At 57.3% G+C, this 21,995-nt stretch overlaps 1 protein-coding gene across 17 annotated transcripts in view; it reads right to left on the bottom strand.

Annotated features, from left to right (window-relative positions):
* The window catches only part of CACNA1G (calcium voltage-gated channel subunit alpha1 G), a 64,579-nt gene that overhangs the window by 8,369 nt on the left and 34,215 nt on the right, over positions 1-21,995 (bottom strand). For 4 of the 17 annotated variants that reach the window (XM_033089393.1, XM_033089394.1, XM_033089401.1 and 1 more), the window contains 19 exons: positions 20,555-20,623; positions 19,009-19,093; positions 18,731-18,924; positions 17,475-17,906; positions 16,505-16,605; positions 16,168-16,291; positions 14,346-14,414; positions 14,039-14,223; positions 12,996-13,122; positions 11,334-11,459; positions 10,679-10,768; positions 9,909-10,101; positions 7,949-8,002; positions 2,740-2,891; positions 1,892-2,001; positions 1,013-1,146; positions 661-731; positions 448-526; positions 235-356 (listed from right to left, as the gene is read on the bottom strand). In XM_033089393.1, the coding sequence (XP_032945284.1) occupies positions 235-356; positions 448-526; positions 661-731; positions 1,013-1,146; positions 1,892-2,001; positions 2,740-2,891; positions 7,949-8,002; positions 9,909-10,101; positions 10,679-10,768; positions 11,334-11,459; positions 12,996-13,122; positions 14,039-14,223; positions 14,346-14,414; positions 16,168-16,291; positions 16,505-16,605; positions 17,475-17,906; positions 18,731-18,924; positions 19,009-19,093; positions 20,555-20,623 (2,517 nt within the window). Of the gene's footprint in view, positions 1-234; positions 357-447; positions 527-660; positions 732-1,012; positions 1,147-1,891; positions 2,002-2,739; positions 2,892-7,948; positions 8,003-9,887; positions 10,102-10,678; positions 10,769-11,333; positions 11,460-12,995; positions 13,123-14,038; positions 14,224-14,345; positions 14,415-16,167; positions 16,292-16,504; positions 16,606-17,474; positions 17,907-18,730; positions 18,925-19,008; positions 19,094-20,554; positions 20,624-21,995 lie in introns of all 17 variants that reach the window. The other 13 variants (XM_033089396.1, XM_033089403.1, XM_033089407.1 and 10 more) reach the window with 5 other exon arrangements.

Here is a 21,995-nt window from a genome sequence, read left to right on the forward strand (position 1 = left end):
GCAGGAGGAGGGAGCTACAGTGTCCTGGGAGCAGAAGAGCATTAGACACTGGCCTGGGAAGCGTGAGTCAGAGCATGTCCCAGGGAGAGGGAGTTCCAGAGTGTTCTGGCGTGGGGGATACAAGGACCCATGCTTGTATTCACATCTTGCCAAGGAATCTTGGCTCAAGAAGTAGGCCTGCTTCCTTGGGGCCTAGCCAGCCCTGGGGCATATCCCACTGCAGGGAGTTCTTACCTTCATAATGCCATTCCAGTTGTCACCTGTAGAGACTCGGAAGAGGGTTAAGAAGGCCATGCCAAAGTTCCGGAAGGTGGCATGCCGGCCCAGGCCCTCACAGGGGTGCGTCTCGTCACACTCTGGAGGAGAGAATGGGAAAGAGGCCCAAGTTAATCCAGGAGGCCCTGGGTCCGCAGCCCTGGCTCCTGCACCCTCCCCACCCCAACTCACCCAGGTCTCCAAAGAGCTCCACACCCAGAGCTGCAAAGATGAAAAACAACAACATGAAGAGAAGTCCCAGGTTCCCCACCTGGAAAAGAGGAAAAGAAATGGGAAAGGTGCCGCTGGATCTCCCAGCCAGCTTCCCTGAGCCCCCCGCTGCTTTGGAGAGTACCCCCTCCTCCCCTAGAGGACCCCTCACGCCCACTCCCACCTCCTAGCTACCTGGGGCAGGGCCTGCATCACCGTGTCCAGCAGCGCCCGCATACCCACAGCCATCTTCAGCAGCTTTAGCACTGCAGAAAGGACAAAGTCGTGAGCTGGCCCCTCTGGGTCCCAGGTCACACCGCTGGTAGAGCCAGAGCCAGGGCCGAGGTGGTTAGGATGGCCGGCCCCGGCCCGTCAGGCTGCCACGGCTCACGGCCGCCCGCAGTCCAGCCCCAGCCTTCCCCTTTGGCGGAGGCTGTGAGAAAGACCCACAGGAAGCCACAGCCACCCAGTCCCTGGCCACCAGAGCGGATCCCTGCCGTCTCCCCCGGGCTAGTCACCCTGGGGGGGCAGGCGCGCGGGCACTGACCTCGGGCGATGCGCAGCACCCTCATGATGCGGATGATGGTGGGGTTGATGGGCAGCGAGGCGTTGACCTCGATCTCCTCCAGCGTGATGCCCATGATAGACAGCAGCACAATGGCCAGGTCCAGCTGGTTCCACCTGAAAGCCCGGCACAGGGCCCTGAGTTGGGGGGGGGAGGCAGTGCAAGGGAGGGGCAGTCGTGGCTACAGAGAGGAGGGTGGCGGCCCACTGGGCCAGCCTTCCCATCCTGCAGAGACGACGGACGGGGCTCATCTAGGGTCACCCAGCCCGTGGGTGGCACGGGCAGGGCTGTGACTAGCTCGAGGGCCTCTGCTTTTCATTTTTCTCCATTGGCTTTTTAAATGTCTTATTTTAGTTTGTATTTATTTCATTTGCTTCTTTATTTAGCACTTGCATGGTGTTTACTATATGCCAAGCACTGTTTCCAGGGCTTTACACAGAGGAACTCTTCGCAACTCTGATGTGGATACTATTATTATCTCCCATTCTACAGATGAGGAAACGGAGGCATGGAGAGGTTCAGTAACTTACCCAAGGTCACCAGTTTCTAAGTGGTAGACCCAAGATTAAATCTGGTCCAGGCAGTCTGGCTCCAGGCTCTGTGTACTTAAGCCCGTCTAGGCCACATTGATTTCCAGTTGCCAGCGTCCCCCAGGCCCTGTCTTGTCAGATTCCCTCCCTTCCCTCCCATCTCCCAGGCTCTGGAGGCCCTTCCACTCCTCCCCATCATTAGACCTGCGCAGAACCTCCGGAGTTAAAATCACTAGATCCTCTTCAGTATTTCCCCGGTATTTTCATGCACTTTCCCTACTCCCACAAACCCCTCCCCGTGATTACCTGTCCCCCCTCCCCTCTCTGTTACCTGTCCTGGAAGAACCGACGGAAGCCAAAGGCCACAAGTTTGAAAACGGACTCCAAGACAAAGATGACGGTGAAGATGTAGTTGCAGATCTTCAGAGCCTCGTCCAGGATCTGGCAGGGATGGGGCACAAGGCAGGGTCCCTGAGGCCCAGGGACACTGCCTGCCCCTTGGCCTCCATCATACCTCCCCGATCTGGGAGACAGGGTGAGGTAAGGGGACCTTTCTTCTCTGTTTCGGCCATGATGGCTGACCACTACTCCAGGATAGAGCAGAGTCCTCATTCACATGCTTTACCCAAACTTTGTGCTAACGTATCTCCCTCCTTGAGGGATGGAGAGAAGCTCACATGAAAATGTGCTGGAAGGCACAGGATGCAAGAACTGGAACGGGCCTTGTGCATTGCCAATTCAACATCCCTATTTTACAGATGGGGAAACTGAGGCCTGGAGGGCGGCCAACGGATGCTGACTTGAGAAGCGGCAAGATCATTGGTGAGTTCTGGAGCTGGACATTCACTAGAATCTAAACTCCAGAAGGGCAGGCCACTAGTCTGCCTTCTTTACCCTTAAAGGTCCAGCCTAGCCCAGAGTAGGCACTCAATAGATACTTGCTGGATGAAGAAACTAGGTCTTCCACTTCCTGGCTATGTGACTTGGTCAAGTCAACTAACCTCTCTGAGCCTCAATGTCCTCATCTGTAAGTCCAAGATGAGACCCACCTCCAAGGGTTGCAGCAAGGAGTACAAGAGGAACCCCTGCAGAGTGGCCAGCTCAGGCTGGGTTAGGCTCACCCCTGCGGTGGTCCCGCGGTTGGAGGCAGGGCCCAGGTGGCTGGTCACTCACTCCTACCTGGGGCTGCTGGTAGTGCTCCATGGCCATGGTGACCACGTTCAGCCCAATGACACCCGTGATGAAGAGATCCAGGTAGTGGCTGGTGCACAAGTGGTGGACAAGGAGCCGAAAGCGGGAGTAATCCGAGTAGTAAGGTTTGCACTGGGCCTCTGGTGGGATGGGGAGGAGAGCAGAGCAGCCATTGGGCCCTGCCCCCTATGCCACCTCCACCCAGTCCCTCACAGCCACCAGCTTCTTACCCCCCACCCACCCCAGCTGAAACATTCCAGTGTCATCAGCCCCCTCACCCTCCACATACTTCCTTTATTAGGGGGCAAGGGGAGCTCTCTCGGCATCGCCCCTCCAAAGCATCTGTTCTACTGTCTACATTTGGGTGCAGAAGGGGCCAGGACATGCAGAGCTCCCCGCCACATTAGACACCAGGTGAGCCCCTGTCCCGAGGCAGCTTCCAAAATCCACCAGCCCCTCATAACACCCTCGACTCGGTGTTCTGCAGCGAGATCAGATCAATAAGATGAAAAACAACCGGTCTTCTCGGGCTCAGAGGAAGCTCCAACAACAGAGAGGCAAAGGCTCTTGCACTTTCACCAAGCTCAGCCCTCGAGGGGCGGGGAGGAGATTACACAGAGCTGGGAATTGGAGATAAAACCGGAGATTGGAACATCTTCTTGGCTGGCTGCACTGACCTCTGGGGGGCAGGGCCTGGGCCTCCTGCACCCTCCTGTGGGGGAGGGCAGAGGGGAGGCCGCAGGGCTCTGCTCTGTCCCAGACTCATCTGGGAGGACCCCACTTGAAGGACTCACCCAGTTTCTAATAAGGCAATGCCCAGCCTGCTCCTGTGTGTCAGGGTAGCATTAGGCTACAGGCTGGGCTGGAAGCACTGTCTGAGATCTGTCAGAGGCATAATATTTCTCTTGTAATTAGTGAACCACTTAGTTATAAAAATCATGGTGCCAGAAGGTTGGCCTGCTAAGCCGGCAGAATGAATCTGGGGGCAGAAGATGGCAGGGGGCCCCTCCCCCAGGTGCTGAGAAAAGGCCAGGTCAAGTTGGTGATACATGTCATCTGGGGGTGGTTGACAGATTGGTGTCCGAGGCAGCCACAAAGAAAGAAGAGGCTCCCCATGGGAGGCTTGGGGCAGCCTCAGGTCCCAGACAGCCCTTCCCCCTCAGGAAGTCTAGGGCGAAAGCCAGCTCGCAAAGCCTGCAGCCTCTGAGGCCTGTGCCAGGGGTGGCTGGCTCAGGGGCAGCAGGAAGCTTTGGGCCCAGGCCAGCTCAGACATAACTGTCCTTTCCCATGCAGAGGATTATTTAACAGAGAGGTAAACTGAGGCAGGGAGCGGCCTGGGTGGGCCCCCACCGAAGGCCGAAGGAAGAAGAGCGCCCAAGAGCTGCAGGTTCAGCCTCGACCCAGATGCCACTCTCCAGTATCAGCCTTGAAGTGTGGATAACCAAGAGGCAGCAGGTCTGGAATGTTCTGGCTCACAAGGTGCATTAGGCCATCTTTTTGTTTCCCCAGACATGGGCCAGCCAACTGTGGCTTTGTTTGCTCAGGCAGCCCTCCTGACCCCCAGGAGGGTGGGGGTGGAGAGGCCCGGGAGAGGGCACAACGTGGGGCCTCGGGTCATCCACAGGGTGATTGTGGAGGGTGGACCTGGCGAGCGGGCTTCTCTTCTTTCCTTCAGTACCCACAAGAACCAGAGGGCGCTAGTCGCCTTGTGTTGCCTTAGCAGCTGGAACTCTCTCTGCATTAATCTCCATAAGTGCCGAGAGCACCGATCCCATTATGCTAAAATATGAATGGAGAATTAACTAAAATGTTTGAATACAATTAGGTTAGAAAAAGCGGCTCCTTATTAGCCCCATTATTAGCTGAGACAATGCAGAGGAGAGGTTAGAAGAGTCCCCCTCTCCCATCTCACCCCAGTTTGATCGTATAGGCAGCCCCAGGCCCAATTAAGCCTCCACAACCACCTCTGCCTTCTGGCCAGGGACCCTCCTCCAAGTGGCCCAGGGGGAAGATGGGGGCAGAAAGAGTGAGACAGGACATCTGCTCACAGCGACAGGTCCGGTCCCAGGCCCCTGGCTGTCTGCACAAACATCCCTCCCCCTCAGCCCCACCCCAGACCAGCAGGTGCCCAGGCTGCTGGAAATCCCCTATGGGAGCACCGGTCCAAAGTGTACCAGGGCCAACCTACTCAGCCTCTCCTTGGCCAATCCCTTTATTTTACAGAGGGAGAGAATGAGGCCAGCAAAAAGCAAGTCGTTCCTATACTGTGAGGCAGTGACCAAGCTAGGAGCCAAACTCCCAGCTCAAGTCCCTTGCCAGCTGCCAGGTGGGTTTAGACACAAGGCCTTGGGGCTTGGACCCAGGGGGTGCCCTCGGACAGTTTGCACAAAGGCTCTTGCTGTCGGGCTCTGGTGCTGCCTTGCTGCTCTCCAGATCTTGGTTTTATAGGCAGCATCTGGGCTCAGAGCAGAAATAGAGACCCTCCCTCACCCCCACCCCGCCCCCAGAGGAGGGAGGAGCCTTGGGTGGATCTGCTCTCCAGCTGTTGCCCAGGAGGGGCCTGGACCACTGGTCACTAGCGTGTTGGCAGCTCTGGCCCATCGTCCTGCATCCCACAGTACGAGCTGCCTTAGGCAGAGAAAGTACCAGAGTCAGACAGTGGGGAGGAGGGCACCCCAGGACTGCCCAGCCCTCAGTCAGGCAGGAGCAGAGGAGAAGTACAAGGAAGGGTGTGAGGCTGTGAGTGAAGGCAGCAGGCACAGTGAGTTAGTAGGTGTCACGAGGAGCCTGAGGCACGGCCAGGAGAATGGCAGGGAGTAGGGACGGCAGGGACACAGGCCCCCACAGCAGACGCCACACCATCAGCTTTGGTGGCCAGGCCTGATCACTGGGTCCCAGTGGGAGGAGAGAGGGCGAGTGGAGGCAGGTACCACAGGTGGCTGTTGGAATAGAGCTGGCACCAGAGGCCGAGTGGTCACTTGGGGCCAACCTGATCACCTGGGCTGGACCAGGTGTCTGGTCAGGCCCATTCCCCTGACAACGAAAGCCTTTCCCCTGCTGTCCCTCCCTGGGGTCTGGCAGGCCCACCTCCCACTGGGCGCAGCACCTGGTGGGCGTGGGAGGTGTGAGGCATGTTGGATTCCTGCAGCCCCAGACTAGGGGCTGTGACTTCATCCCCACAACACTGCTGGGTAGGCCAGTGCACCAGCACTGCCAGCCCTGGTGGCTGATGGGAAATGCAGATGCTCGCCGCCTACCCCAGAGCTCGCCATGGGTATTTCTAGACGGGGCTCAGGAATCTATGTTTTAATATGCTCTCCAGATAATTCTTACGCACAGTGAGGTTTGAAAAGTTCTGGTACAGACCATGCAGAACACCAGGTCTGGGAAAGAGGGATATGAGAAGATCTGAGCCCTACGTCAGGGTCTCTGAGGGCTCATTACCAGCTGGAAAGGTAAGACACACTGTTGTAATCAGTGTATGTACCTGCATGTGCCAACGGGAATACGGCATCATGTCCCCTGAATGGGGGGGCAGCATGAGAGGCACAAGAGTGTTTAGCATCAACGGGGCATGTCAGGAGCAGTTCGTTCTTGGTGGCCAGGAGAGTCTGCGTGTGTTGGTTCTTGGTGGAAAAGCTTCTGTAGGCCAGCCCTATGCTAGGGTGGTGTCGGGATGAGTGTATGTGTGGACACTTTAGTCTACAGACCAGGTGAACCCACAGGGAAAAGCTGAAGGCCACTTCCTCCCACCCACTTCTCACCCACTACCTATCAGGGATTTGCAACACAGCCTGACACAGAGACATGGGACCCAGGCAATCCAGACACAAACCAGCTGGACATGCCTGAGCCCCAGAGAGACGGTCTCTCAGTGCCAAACAGCAGAACTCAGTACTGCGGTGACAGCAGACATCAATCCATTTTAGGGCTTCGTGAATGACCTCTCAGATGGGGGCTCAGGGGAGTCTCCCGTGGGTGGGTCCCTGAGTCCCCCAAGGTCAGACGGCCCGACACTCACAGGGCAGCATCTGCCAGGGCTGGTTTCTGGGGGAGTGCAGAATAGCGGAGAAAGGTACAGCCCAGTGGTCCCCAGCCTGACGTACCAAGTCCTCAGCAGCCTGAGAAGGCAGCCACATGGGGGTCCTTACATTCTTTTCAATATTTCTAAAGCTTAAAAGAAATCATACATATATGCCTGTGTTAGGACCCCACAGGTGAATTTAATGGCAAAATGGTCTCCCACCCCATCATTCACTGTGAAACCTTCTGCAGCTCAGAAGCTCTGATTAGCAATTATATGTGCCTTTGGTTAGTAAAAACAGTAAAACAAAGTCATTATTGAAGAGCTCTTAACTTCAAAGGCAGTCTTTTAACATGCGGGGCCTGCTGGAGATGATAAGGAGGGCCCTTGGGAATAAACAGGTTGGGAACCACCGTGTGGCGACATCCGAGGTTGTAAAGCCCTGTCCCAGATTCTCAGAATCTCAGCCCCTCCGTGCGCGGGGACTGTGTTGGGAGGAGCAAGGGCCAGAGGACCAGGACAGGGCAGGACCAGGAGGCCCTTCCCAGAGACACCGCTCTTAAAGAGAAGGGCCCAACTCGCTCCCAGATCTTTGGTTTTGGGAAGAAGCTATGGCTACCTCAGGCCTTTGATTCCCAATTGCTGCTGTTTGTAGCAATGACGTAGCCTCTGAGATTACCTGACTATTAATGAGTCTGTTCAATTATTCATTATTACATTTTTAAAACAAATCCTTCCCCTTTCTGCTCCTCTCATTCTGCTCACTTTTGATCAAAGTCTCCCCTTCAGACAAAAAGAGACAGGAGACATTTGAAGCTCTACTAATCGAACAATGTGGCCTGGGAAGAGGAGCAGGAGTGGGGAGAGGCAGCAGGGGGCTGGGGAGCTCGGACGTTGGAAGACTTGGAAGAGAAGGGGGGTCCTTCGAGAGGTGTCCGCGGGAGAGTGGTGCTGAGGCCCTCACCTCCCGTCCAGTGTAGCACAGGTCTGTGGGATGACACAGAGCCCAGCACCTTAGAGACTCTTACCCACTCGCCCCGAGGGGACAGAATCAATGAGCCATGGAGAGGGAGCAAAGAGGATGTCCCCGCACACATGAGGCGGGCCTGGGGGCAGGCAGGGCCTGACCACCCCCAGGCCACACCCTGGAACCCACAACCCCAGACGCAGTACCTGGCGCCGCGCTGGCTGAGCTGCCGGAAGCAATTACATCGTCCAGCATTAGATCTAAAAGAACGAAACACGACATTGGTCACTGGCCGGACCAGGTGGGCTGGGCAGGGCCCCCTCAGCAGCTCGCTCCCCCTTGGCTCCGACCCTCATTTTGCCTATAAATGGGGTGTGCTGAGCATGGGTGGCTCGTCCTGAATGTCCGGCCCCAAATTCTGGGGCACAGGGCACTTGAGGAAGACAAACAATTCAGCCAACTCATCAGGGTCGCAGGGACAGAATCGGAGGCACAGGGAGGGTCAGGCAGTCTGTTATCAGAACAGATGTCCACTCCCACCCGTGCCACAGCCTCAGCAGCACCTGAGGTGGCTACAGACCCCAGAAGGGGAGCCAGCTGGTCAGGCAGGGCCACAAGTAACTCCTGCCAAAAGAATTCCACCTGCAGATGCCCTGCAGAGACAGCAGACTGCAAGGAAGGGAGGGCGGACGGACCAGGGGTAGGAGCATGGCTGCTGGGGGTACTGCACCTGCTCAGCTTCAGACATTCACAGGGAGAGCAGAGATGGGACCCCTACCCTAGAGCCGAGCCGGGTGCCTTGGGCACAGATACTGAGGATGTAAGATATAGACAAGTGCACCACTCGCTGTTGCCCAGAGGCCAGTATCCCCTCAACACCCACCGTGAGCAGCCCCCGCCTCTCACAGGGCACATGGGCTCTGTCCCACACTCACCCACGCCCACACTCTCCCACACTCTCTCCCCTTGCTCCAGGTGCCCCCACAGGCAGCAGGAGCTAGAGCCAGGGGCAGAGGGGTGGGAGGGCGCACCGCAGCCCCTAACCCGTTTGGTGGTACTCACATTTCAACAAACCAAAGAGAAAACTCAGAGCACTGCACACATCTTATCGGCGTAAGGAAGACGGTTTGTGCAAAGGTGGAGAGAGGAAAGGAAACCCGTACACCAAACAGAGACACACAAAGGCTTAGAGAAACCCACACATAAAGACACTTAGAGAAACGTGGGCAATAGACATGACAGAGAGAGTCATGGAAATTATCAAGAACCAGACAGACAGGCGGGAGCCCTGAAGACAGGCAGACAGGTGCAAACACACCTGGAGACACTGCGAAATAAAGGGGCTCCCACACCTGTCACTTCACTTGCATTCTTCCTGTAATCTGTGTCCTTTCGCTTAGTCTCAGCCCATCCACAGCAGAAGAACACGAGGAGGGAATGAGATGGGGGCCTCGCCCAGCCAAGGCCAAAAGACGCTGGAGGTCACAGGTGAGGGGGCTGGGCGCTCTAGGGCCAGAGAGTCATGTGCTTAGAGTTCCTGTGACCTCAGACCTTCTCTAAGCCAGGAGGAGATTTTTTTTTCTTTTCTTTTTTTTTTACAGCTAGAGCAAAAAATGACCGTCAGAAAGCCTGGGAGTTCTGCTGGAGGGAGCGTGGATTTGGGGTCCTCTCATACTGCTCTCCATTTGCAGCCTCTGCCGAGGTCTTACTCAGCAGCTACGGACACTAGGCAGGCACTGGTTCAAGATGCTTGCTCGCCAACCCTGGGGCAGGCAAGGTGGCACCTGGACCACTCCCTGGGTCTCCGGACACCAACCCAGGACAATGGAGGAGGATTCTCATCCCATGAGGCTCCTCTGAGAGTCGAGCTGGGAGAGGCCGTGCATAACTCCCACCTGGAATCATCTGGGGAGCACGATGCTGAGACCCGGGGCGCCCCGCAGGGTGGGGATAGCTCCCCCTCCCCCACGGGGCAGAACTGGTCTGCTTCATGCTGGCTCTAAAGGCTGACATGCTCTTGCGGGGAAAGGAGGTGAGGAAAGGGGAGGGAGCATCTTCTCCCTGCCCCCAGCCCCAGCCCCTGGCCCCATATGTCGCAAGGCCAAAGTCAAGCACGACTCAGAGAGAGGTGGAAAGACTACCGACCAGCCATCTGCTTCTCCTTACTCCTTCTCTTTTTCTCCAGTCTTCGCAGACGTTTCTCTTCCCGCCGCCGGGCCTCCTCCTCCTCCTGGTGCTGCCGACACTTGTGGAAGTTCTCCACCACCACACCCACAAACATGTTCAGGACAAAGAAGGCCACAATGAGCAGGAACGAGATGAAGTACAGCAGCATCCAGGGGTTGTGGTTCATGACGGGCTGGCAGGGAGCAGGAAGGACAGGAGGAGCCATCAGCCCATGGAGGACTGTCTCAGATGCTCAGGCCCATAGTCTGGCTTCTTTAAGACAGGGCCCACAGACTCTATTAGCTACAGGGACCCAGTAGGGGATGTCAATGGATCACGTGGGTTTGGTGTCAGGCAGTAGGGAGGGTTGGGAACTGTGGCAAAGTGGAGGGTAGCTCTATTCAAAAGGGGCAGCTGCTTCTTTTGTTCCAGCTGACTCCTGCCCTGAGGAAATGCAAGTCCAGTGTTTCCAGATCTTTGGATTTCTCCTAAGCAGGCTCAAATCTGGATTTTCATGTGAAATCAGCCAACTTTTAAATGTTCACCACTAAATAAAAATGTAAACATGTTGCCAGACAATGAAACATGCCAGGATTTGGCCCTTAGGCTACCAGTTACAGCCTCTCCTGTAAGAGGCGATGTCTCTTTGATGGCATTTTGCCAACCTGCCTTGCCCTCTTTCTGTCTAGTGTCTGCACCCGTCATGCTTGGAGTTGGCCCATGCTGAGTGACCTGAGCCCAAAGATGGATCCTGCCCACCTCAGCCCTACCTGCTGGTCTACACCCACGGCATCCAGCCCATCGTACATGATGTCCACCCAGCCATCCTTGGAGGCCAGCACGAACAGGGACATCAGAGCCTAGGGAAGGGGTGAGGAGGAGAGGAGACCATCTGAAATCTAGGATGTGTGGCTGAACCAACCACCATCTGTCCTCAAAGCACCTCCCAGCAGCAGTTTGAGGGATCCCAGCCCTTCCGAGGTGAGGCTGGAGTCACACTCCAGGCCCCAAGAGAACTCTCTGTCCCAGGGCTCCATGGCTAGTATGAAGCCAGAGGAGCCATGGGAAATGATCAGACCCTCTGAAATCCAGAAATCCAAACCAGTGTGGGTCCGGGAAATACCAGCAAAACCGAACAAACTACTTCATTTCCTACATCTCTGTTTCTATAAATGTGGGGTAAGGAAAGGACTCGTCTTGACAGTATACCTGTACCCTGTACCATGCTAAGCAAACATACATATGATCTCATCACATCCTTACTATGAGCCTCCAAGGAACACCATTATTACCCATTCACCATATGGTAAAACTGAGGCCCTGGCAAGTAAATCAATTGCCCTGCAGGCATCACCAAGCCCGGACCTCTGTCCTCTCCAGACCCCTTCCATCACGCCCTCCCCCACCTCGGAGCCTGGGGCTCACCTGGCCAAGGTTGTCAAAGTTGTACTTGTGCCGGACCCACCGGTAACTGGCCTCAGCACAGTCAGATTTGTTGGTGATGTTCCTGGTGTCCTCGCCCTGGCACACAAAGAACTTCCCTTTGAAGAGCTAGACACACACATACCAGAGACAGAGAGAAGTGAGCTGTGACCCAGGAGGCCCCGAACTCCCCAGCCCTACCTCCCCTGGGTAGGGTGGGGCACTCAGCCTTGGGGTCAGTTAAGTCAGGCAACCTGCCCTGAAGGCACCCCATCCTCTGGGCTCCTTAGACAGAGCCCTAGAGAGAGGAGGAAAGGTCATGGGGTGGGTACTGAAAAAGGGTGGAAGGAGGGGAGCAGTCATTTGTTTTCTACAAACGGCTAGGCCACGTTTTCTTCCAAGTGGGGTCCCTAGACGGGCATCATCACCATCTGGGAATGTGCTAGCAGTGCAAATGCTCAGGCCCATCCCAGACCCACTGAATCAGACACTCTGGGGGTGGGGCCAAGTGATCTGGTTTAATGGTGGGGGTAGGCGAGGTATTATTGACCCCACTTTACAGATGAAGAAAACTGAGGCTCAGGGAAGTAAATTCACTCACTATGGTCGTATTACCAGTAGATGGCAGAAAAAAGGGGACTCGAACTCAGGTCTGTGTGACTGGAAAGCTGACCCTCAGTCCAGAACAGACCAGACTATGACTGTAGGTGGGGAAGGGATATGAAGGATGGAAGACCAAGAGGCCTGGGCAGCTGCTCAAGACTCTAAATCCAATGGAAGAACCCTGGACTGGGCTCAACAATGGTTCCCTCTATTCCCCCAAGCAGGCCAGGAAGAGAGGGAAGGGAAGGGGCACTGGGTGTGTAGGGAGGCACCACACAGCCTTGGCAACCGCACCCCAGTCGGGTCCCTGAGGCTAGGGCATTCTAGGAAACCAGGAACAGCCCCTGCCCCCCCCCCCCCCCCAGGAAATCGAAGGAAGGGAGGGAGATGAGGGTAGCCACCCAGGAGCTCCCCTGCTGCCCCAATAGCCAGCTGTCTACCCTGCAGCTGAAACAGCTGGAGCCAGGGGCTCAGGACGATGGAGGTGGAGGGGCGCCCAGAGGCGCCTGCTGAATCCTGCAAACAGTTCCCGCTCTTTTTCTTCCAACACCAAGTTCCCTCCCTGGGCCAGAGGCCAATTTTTCCCTGCAGCCCCCATTTCCTGCCTCGTCTGGGGTCTGCACCCGCCTGCCTGCCAGCACGTCGCTAACCTGGCCCAGCTGTCTGGGCTCTGGATCCGTGGGCCTGGCCTGCAGCCCATCCACTCAAGCAGGGAAGGCGGGGAGGGGATCCCAGAGCAGACTGTGGGCCGGGGCCAGTGCCTCCACTCCAGAGTGCAGTGCGTGAAGGGGGTGGAACAGCAGCCTGCCGCTGTCAGAAGAGAGGTCAGAAGCCTCTCTAAGGAGCTTGTCCCCTTAGAGGCCCTGGTCCAGGCTCCCAGTTTTCAGCAAAATGCCCAGGAGGCAAAGGGGCCTGAGGTGTAAGATCTTGAGGGAAGTGTCCCTGTGTGTTTCTTTCTGGAATAAAGGCAGCAGCAGCAGCTTGGGCCTCAGCATCCAGGGTCCAAGAGGAAGACCACTCCTCAGGCTTCTGCCGACAGCTGGCCCCCAGACCCTCACAAACCTGCACCCCCAGGATGCCAAAAATGATGAAGAAGGCACAACAGATGACCACGATGTTGCCGATGGGCTTCAGTGAGGACATGAGCGTTTCCACCACCAGCTTCAGGCCCTGTGCCCGGCTGATTACCCTGGGGAGAGAGGGGGGCTGATAAGAGGGGTCCCCCCAGCTTGGACTCTCCCCTGTGCCTGCCCCTCCGTCTTGGGCTCTGGCTAAGGGAAGACGATGGCTTTGTGGGCTGAACAGTCCCACAAACTGTTCAGAACAGTCCCCTCTTCCCAGAACCCCTGGCTTGGCTTGGGGATTCCCACCTATAAACCCTCAAAACAGGAAGCAGACACCCCCACTCCACCCTCACTTCCACTCCCAGGATGTCAAAGGATTACCTGATGGGGCCGGGTAGGGACTCAACTCAAGGGAGCTGTTGCCACGGGACAAAGAATGGCAGTGTGTTGTGAGGACAGGGAGATGCACTTGCAGGGGTCAGGCAGGGAGGGGAAGGGACAGGGGTGCATTGTCACAGCGAGGGAAGCATCACTAGTCAGTAAGTATAGTCCCCATCCACATTCCCATCCATGGAAAGTTGTGACTCTTGGGTGGGGGGGTGATTGCCTCATTGGGGAAGGTTTCCAGAGACGGCAGATGCCCCACTCGATCTGGAGGGTGGCTCCTGAGAGGCATGAAGGTGACGAAAGCAGGGAAGAAGAGTCTCTTACCTCCCTGGGGAGGGCGGACTGTCACCCCTGAAGATACCAGCCAAGCGAGAGCTTTAGCTGAAGGCAATGAGGCCCTGCCTAGGGCCCCTTGTACTGCGCCCTGCACAAGGCCAGAGGCATAGTAGCCCTGAGCAGCATGTCATATGGGGAGTGTCACTGAGGGGGGGGCCCAGGGACAGAAACTCCTAGGCCCATAGTTGAAGCCGAGTGATGACAGCGTTCCCTGTGGGGGTCCCAGGCAGGAAGCAGGGGCAGGTGGGGCTCTTGCTCCACTGTGGGGCGGCTGGTGGTTGGGGGTGTCCCCGAGGAGGACACCTGGCTGGGGCTCACCTGAGCGGGCGCAGGGTCCGCAGCAGCCGCAGCACCCTCAGCATGCCGAGGATCTTGGTGCCGCTGTCGGAGACCATGGACACCAGGATATCGATGATGGAGATGAGCACTAGCAGCCCGTCCAGCACGTTCCAGCTGCTTCGCAGGTATGCCTGCTCCCCAAAGCACCAGCCCAGGGCCACCACCTGGGGACGCCCGTCAGGCCACGGTCACCGCCACCTCCCCGCCCTACCCTCCATTTGTAGCCCGTCCTCTCCACCCCGCCAGGAACCAGACAGCACCCAACCAACATCAACCCCTCCGTCACCTTCACGGTCATCTCTGCCAGAAAGACTGCGGTGAAGACATAATTAGAGAGGGTCAGGAAGATGCGTTCCTACAAGAGAGAGCAGGTAGGTGTTGTCCACCAGGGCCCCCTCCTTGGGCCAGGTCTGCTCTGCATACGGAAGCCAGGAACTGCTTCCAACATTTGACTCAGAAAAAAAGACCCCTTCCCTCCCCAACAAAGCAGACAATCTCCTTTCCCCACTTCCACCCCTCACACACACACACACACATACAGCCAGTGCCAGGCCCCCTGACTCACTTACACCCCTGCCCTGAACACGCCTCCCCAGAGTGTCCTGGAGGGGAAATAATCCCACTACCGTGCTGTCATCTGAGACCCATATTTCAGGCCCTATCCCGATTTCTTTCTTAAAACTGGGGCAGGATTTAACTTGATCTCTGACCTCCCCGTTCTTCTCTCCTCCCTGCTCCGTGGACTTGCTTTCCTGCTGTGTGCCCCAGAAATGGAGCTGCAGCACAAGCTGGGGGCCCGAGGACAGGCAGTGTATCCCCAGGCACAGTATTTATGCTGGGCCTGGGCTTGGGTAGGGAAAGAAAGGCAGCGGCCCTGATATCTGTGGGCTGATTTCATCACTGGGTGGCCAAGAGAGGGGTGTAAAGAGCTGGAGAAGCAGCAGGCAGAGAGTGAGCGTCAGAGAGAGTGAGAAACAGAGAAAGGGGAAAGAGAGATGTGTGCACGTGACAGCTAGAGGCAAAGGAGCTGAGTGGAAAGATGAGGGGAGAGACGTGATGACAGTGGCAGAGAGCTGTGCGGCAGGGCCTTGGGCAGGAGGTGGACGAGATGGCCGGTGTGACCAGCTGCCTTTGCTCCACCCCCCACAGGCCCAGGGGTGGGGATCCCTAGTGCAATGCTCCTTCACCCACCTCTTCCTGGGCTGGCCCCTCCACCCCTCAAGACTCCCTCGATCCCCACCCTGGCCTGGCTGAAGCCCACCCTAATGGAAGCCCAACAGCACTGAAATCTGGACAATGATGTGGAGGTAGCAAGGAGGTCAGGGGGCCACCTCCAAGCAAGTGGTGTAAGATGCCACCCCCCGTTCTTGGACCAGAATCATTGTCGGAGGGAGGGGCTATGACACCAGATGAGGGACAGAGTTCCCAGAACAGGTGGGTCCATCTCACCAGAGGTGAGGGCCCTGGGAGTATGTCCAGATACTCAGGCCTCTGGCCTCTCCTTTCCTTCTGAGGACTGATAGGCCAAGCAGAAGTGACCCCTCACACCCCTGAAAACCTGCTTGTTTGTGACGTAGCAGGACCGAGAGGAGCCAGAGCAGCTCCCCTCTCCCCTTCTGCATTGCCCATGGGGCAGGCTGGCCTGGATGTCTCCCCCTTCGGTGCATGGGTCATGGGTGAAACTGAGACCTTTGCCAGGAGCAGGGAAAGCATGACTGCTCTGCGCAGCCAGGACCAGTCTCACTGTTTGCATCCTCCCCACACTCACCGACTCACACAGGGGCCTCACAAGTCTCTGGCTCACGAGAACACGCCGCCTGCAAATAGCCAGGGTGCGACGGAGCTCACTTTTCACCCAAGTAAGGAACAGGGCCCACTCCCTTAGCTGGACTGATGTATCACAGAAGGGAGACGGAAGCAGAAGAAGGACACAGGAGGTATCTCGGGGTGCCCGTTGCAAGGGTGGGAGTTAGGGAGACCTACGGGAGAGTCCTGGCTCCGTCCCTCTGTCTTTCTGGGCCTCCGTGCCCGCCTTGCTCACTAACCCGGGAGGGGCCTGGCACCGAGCAGGCACTCAACAGCCACCGTGTTTCATCCTGGGGACTCACAGCACTGTGTGGGTCAATCTTGGGGCGCTCCATGGCGATGGTGATGCAGTTGAGGAAAATGATGACGAGGACCACGTGGTCGAACATCTTGTGCGTGATGATGCGGTGACACAGGAGGCGGAACCTGCTCCAGGACAGAGGCCAAAGCTGAGCGGGAGGCAGGCAGGGCAGCAGTGAGAGGCATTGCCCCGAGGCTCCTACCCATCCTGGGCACCCCCAGCCTGAGGCTCCTCTCTCACACATTCCCACGTCGGGGGACACTTCTAGCATCGGCATCATAGGATAATTTCCCGGGAGAAGGAGAGGTTGGGGCCCAGGTCAGGGACCCCCTGCTTACCTTGACTGAGGAGGGAAGATGTAGGCAGACCAAGAGTCTCTCTCGCGGCAGCAGGCAGGGAGCCGGGCTCGAATCCATGCCCTCATCCGTTCCCCTTTGCTCTGTGGAAGGATCAGCAGGGTGGTAAGAAGGGCCAGGCCGCCAAGTTCCCCCAGCCCTCACTCTTTGCCAACCTCTCGTAGCCCTCTGCCCTGCTCCTCTCCCCGTATTCCTAAAACCACCTTCCCAGGTCCCCCCAAACCCCTCTTGCCCCCTGAGCATCCCTCACATCCTTTATGTCCCCCTCCTCCCTTGCACCCCCTTCCTCCTCCTGCAAGCTCTGCACTCTTCCCATCTCTACCTCCTGTCCAGCCCCCACCTGCCCTCCCTTTCTCCTTCCCTGCCCGCTGGGCTTGGAAGCCACATCAATTATCAAACATTACACTCATCGTAGCTGTCTGTTCAAAGACACACCTGGGATGAAGCAACACCGGCCCCTTCTCCTCACATGCTAACCCAGAGGTCCCGAGTGCCTGGGCCCCACCCCGGGGTTAAAGGTGGGGGCGGGGGAGGGAAGCTAGGAGAAGGGGAATGGGTGAGGCGGGTGTGAAGTCAAGGCTGTCATGAGGTCAAGATGAGAGAGGGGGACAGGGGAGGGCATCAGTTTGGAGAGATGAGTGATGGGTCTTTCTGAGTCACAGGGGGAGAGCCATGAAAGATTCATACACATCTGCCTGAAACCATTCCTATCCACCAAGGACCTCAGAGCCGCAGCCCCAGGCATGACGGGATCTGGGGCTAGGCAGGGTGAGCACAGGGAGAAACGAGGGTGTTTGGAGCTCCACCTCCAGGGCCAGCACCCCTGAGATCCCTTGGGCTTGATGGTAACTTCCTGAATGCCACAGAACTGGGATGGGTTGTTTGTCCAGCCCTGCCCCAGGCCGGGCACAGCTCTCCTTGCTCAAGGTCACTGTGTGCACAGGGGCCTCACCAGGTTGCCCTCGTCATCACCATCATCCCCATCCAGTGGGGGTTCGTCGGGCCGCAGGGCCCGGGCCAGGCGCCCTGGGGCCGACTTGCCATTGCAGTCCTGGTGCTCAGAGGCTGAGCTGCGGCCACTGGCTGTGCGGTGTAAGCCGGGAACCTGCAGTGTGTCTGGCAGGTCAAAAGAGTTCTTGGCTTCCCGCTCCAGGGGGCCCCCATGGCGACGGTCGCTGCCCACTGGGCTGGCCCGCTCCTCTTCCGAGCTCTCTTCCTCATCCTGGCTCTCCTGGCCCTCGCCTGACAACAGGGACCGCCGCTCCCCACTCGGGCTCCTCCGCTTCAGGCTGGGGGCACGGCCCAGGCTGTTCCTGCTGGAGCGCCTGCTGGCCCAGCTGCTTGCTGCACTCCAAGGGCTGTGTGGAGAGCTACGGGCGCTTGGCTGGAGGGTGAGCAGAGGAGAAGATGGTCTCAGACAGGGCCGTGCAGCCCTATACCCCCACATGTATCCCATCTCCCGTCGGCCTCCCTGGCATCACACCAGGCATAGAGGCATGCTGAGCAGGAGCTCTGGTCTTGGATGCCTAGATTCAGGACCTGGTTTACTCCAATCAGCTGTGTGACCTTGGGCAAGTTATTAAACCTCTCTGTACCTCAGTTCCTCATCTCTAAAGTAGATATGACACTAGCACCTATTCTTCGTTTAGTGAGAGAAGTCTTATCACTACCAGATGAGCAGCAGTATAAAATATAATGGCCAGAGCGTGGGCCCTCACACCAGCCTCCGGGATTAAAATGCTGGCTCTGTCACCTACTTGCTTCGGAGCTTCCCACACATCACTTCAGGAACCTGAGACGCAGGTCCCCATCTGTAAAATGGTGATAGTAACAGTACCTACCTCATAGGGTTGCTGTGAGGATTAAATGGGTCTAGAACACTTATGAGCAGTGTCTAGAACGGTGTCTGGCCCAGAATCAGTGACTGGATGGGGTTTACTATTATTATGATGAGGTATTAAGGAGGTAGGAACCCCCCACTTTATAGAGGACGCTCAGAGGTTGAGTCTCACCCAAGGTCACTCAGGCAACAGAAGAAGCAGGATTAGAACCCAAGGCCAGGGCTCCTCCACCTGCCTGCACTGCCAGCCCTGACTGACCCCCCCTGGGGCTTGTCCAGCCCATGGCTCAGGGGTATCTTCTCGGCCTTCCCACCTCCATCCTCTCTCCCCTTCTGATGTCCTCACATCTCCCATCGGGCACCCCTACCGGTGACTTCATCTCGTGGGCCGCCCCGGGCTCGGCTGACCCACTGCTGCTGGTGCGGCGGGAGGTGGGGCCCAGCGCCTCTGCCAGGCCTGTGCTGGAGCTCTTGGGCAGCGACATGGGCGTGGCAGCCGTATGGATGATGAGAGGTGGCAACAAGCTCCTCCGCAGCTCCGGGTGCTCCCCCAGGGACACCACTGCAGGACAGAGACAGGGAGACCCTGAGTCCACTCAAGGCTGGCCCAGGGCCAGGGGCCACACCCCCCAGGATAGATACTCACAGGCCAAGTGCTTCTTCCTGTCCCCATCGCCATCCAGACTGGGAGAGAAGAAATCGGGCTCGGACTCAGACTTGGTGGCATCTCCCTAGGGTGGGGGAGCAGCAGGCCATTAGGGAGCTGGCTGGGCAGGGGTCAGAGGGATGCATGGAGGTCTTCCTGTCTTCACACGCACACACTACATATAGGCCACAGGAACCAGCAACCACGGCACGAGACATGCACTGGCATAAACCAGACCACCCAGGCTTGGGGCCCAGGGCTCCTCAGGGCACCCAACACCTCTGCCTCCTACCAGCCACACCTCAGAGAAAGCCAATGCTAACCTCAGAGCCCACAGCACAACCAGCCTGGCTGGGACTGGCTCCAACAATGGCTGAGGGAAAAGGGGATAGCCAGGTGGGCTGGGTGGGTGGCATGGGGATCTGAGGACCTGAGGGATCTCTAGAGCCTCAGTTCTAAAGGCCACTTGTGCCCTGTGCTCTCCCTCCATGGCTGCCCTCCTGAGCCTCAGACCCGAGGACCCCAGAAGGAAACTGAAAGACCCCAGACGAAGTGGCTCAGCCCAGCGACGCCACTTCCATCCCTCTGCTTCTCCCTCCATCTTCCCCAAGCCCTTGCCCCCTCCCCTGACCCCATTTTTACCTCTCTCCCTGTCTCTAGGAGAGTTTTTTCTTCTTTCTTAGCAGGTCAGTAGGTTCCCCAGTAATTACACACTTCTCCTTAAGAAGTTATTAAAAAATACTTGATTGCTACTTTTGATAAGGACATAAATATTGCGTAATTGGCATCTCAGGGGATCATTTTCATTAGCTCAGTTTTCGTCCCTAACGAGGCCTTTCATTATCAAGTGGGATCTCCAGGGGGCTGCTCGGGATGTGCAGGGCTGTGAAGTCTTGTGGGAATCCTGACTTCGCCCCAAATTCCGGGGCCAATGCAGGAAACAGCAGGGTGCAGGCTCAGTGTGGGGGCCAGAGAAGGACCACGCCCCGTAATACCTGCCGGACCTCCTGGGTGGTCAAGGAGCCAGAGACTGGGAAGTGGCTTTAAAATTCTGGCACATTCTGGCAAGAGCCATCTCTACTCCCTCCAAAGGCTTGTGGGGTCTCCAACAGAGGTTCAGGGCAAGACGGAGGGGAGAGAGATAGGGGAGCACAGTCCGTGGCCACGGATCCCAACTCCACTGAGACCCGACGACTGGGACCCCTGGGGGCCTTCCGCGTAGGCACGCACACGCGGTGTACCACACACGTGCATACAGAGGATTCTAAGTCCCTTCCTTTTCCCTCCATCCACCAGTCTCAGTCTGTCGAGGATGGGAACGTGCCCTTTGCAGGTTGATGGGGGCAGAGGCAAGGAGGCTCCTCCCCTCGATGTCCTCAAGGGAGAAGGGACTTAAAATCGAAGCCAGCCTCACGACACCAATGACCATCACGGCGACCACAAGTTGCACAGCAGCTGAGCGTGAACACGAGCACAGAGACACGGAGGCGGAGTGGAGGGGGGCACAGGGCACGGGGGGCATGCTGACTCAGGATTGCGTACCTACCCCCTGGGAGTCGACAGGCAGCTGAATACAGCTTAACTGTCCACTCGCATCTTCCCGTTTGCTGATTTCCTACAGGGAGAGGGGGAGGCAGGGGACGGGCGCTGGTCACAGGCGCTCAGGCTTTCAAACAGCAGCAGTGTCCAAAGAGGATGAAGAGAAGGAGGGATGCAAACCCGACAGCAGGGGAAACAAGACACGGGGGTGGGAGAAGTAGAAAGGGGACAGAATGGCCTTCCAGAATTCAACCACAGGCCCTCAGGCCAGAATGAATCTGAAGGGTGAGGGCTGAGGCCACAAAGATGGGGACAAGGGCAGGAAAGGAGATCAAGCCCAGATAATCCTAATAGCAGCTACCATTCACTAGAGCGTGCCAGGCTCCGTGGAATTGCTTCATTAACACTAGTCTGCTTCCTCGAAAGGTGAGAAGCAGGGACTGCCAGCACTATCTTACAGGAGGCACCCAAGGTTTGGAGAAGTTCAGGAAATGTCCCAAGTCGTACGGAGAGTAAGAGGTGCGTGTGGGCCTCAGACCCAAGTCTACAACTCCCCCTTCCTCGCTAGAAGGCAGCAGGCTTAGGGAATGGGTAGGGAGGTGGGAAGAAGAGGCTGGAGAGGAGACAAGGTCAGGAGCAGGAACAGGCCTCCTAACCCCCGCACACTCTGCCTGCATCCCTCCCAATCAGAACAGGTCCAGCTGCTCCAACTGGGATGGGATGTGACAAGTAACATCGGGATGACGGCTATGATATTGTTTATTATCAATTAATGGCCTCACACAGGGCCTGCTGCCCGTTCATTTAATTAAGTGTGTGGATGATAAATATACAGGGATTCAGGGCACTGCCCCCTGCAAGTCGGGAAATGAACAGCCAGCCGGCCCCATCCCCTTGGCCACCTCCTCCTACCTCTCGGCAGGGTGGCAAGGCCAGCAGGGGGCCACTCTTGAGGCCTCGTGCTGGTGACACCTAACAAAATGGTGGCAGCTACTTCCTCCGCTGAGGTGGGGTGGCCTCATGCGATCCCAACAGCAATAACCCGCCTCTCCTGCCAGATTGTGAGGCCCCCTCAGAACCACAGATACGGCCCCCTGAAACTCCATACAGGAGAGGGCAGGTGCCTCTGGAGGTGGTCAAGTCACTAGCATCGAGTGGCCACGAGCCCCTCCTACCCAGGAGCTGGCTCACCACACACAAGACAATGAGCAGCAGGTGCAGCCCCTCCCCCGGGCACTTGAGGGCCACGCCACTGCCCACCCCCATGGAGGGAGTATTGATCCTGAAATCCTTTCTCCATCCCACCCTGATTGAGACCCTCCCTATAGTCACTTGTATTCTGAAGGGTGAAGAGGGTGTGGCCCCAGGTCCTAGGTGACCTCTTAGGCGGAGGCGGCCGTAGGCCCCCAGCAGGGCCGGAATGACCAGACCAGGGCCGAGGGCCAGGC

This window comes from Rhinolophus ferrumequinum, chromosome 21 (genome assembly GCF_004115265.2).
Source record: "Rhinolophus ferrumequinum isolate MPI-CBG mRhiFer1 chromosome 21, mRhiFer1_v1.p, whole genome shotgun sequence".
Lineage (NCBI taxonomy): Eukaryota > Metazoa > Chordata > Mammalia > Chiroptera > Rhinolophidae > Rhinolophus > Rhinolophus ferrumequinum.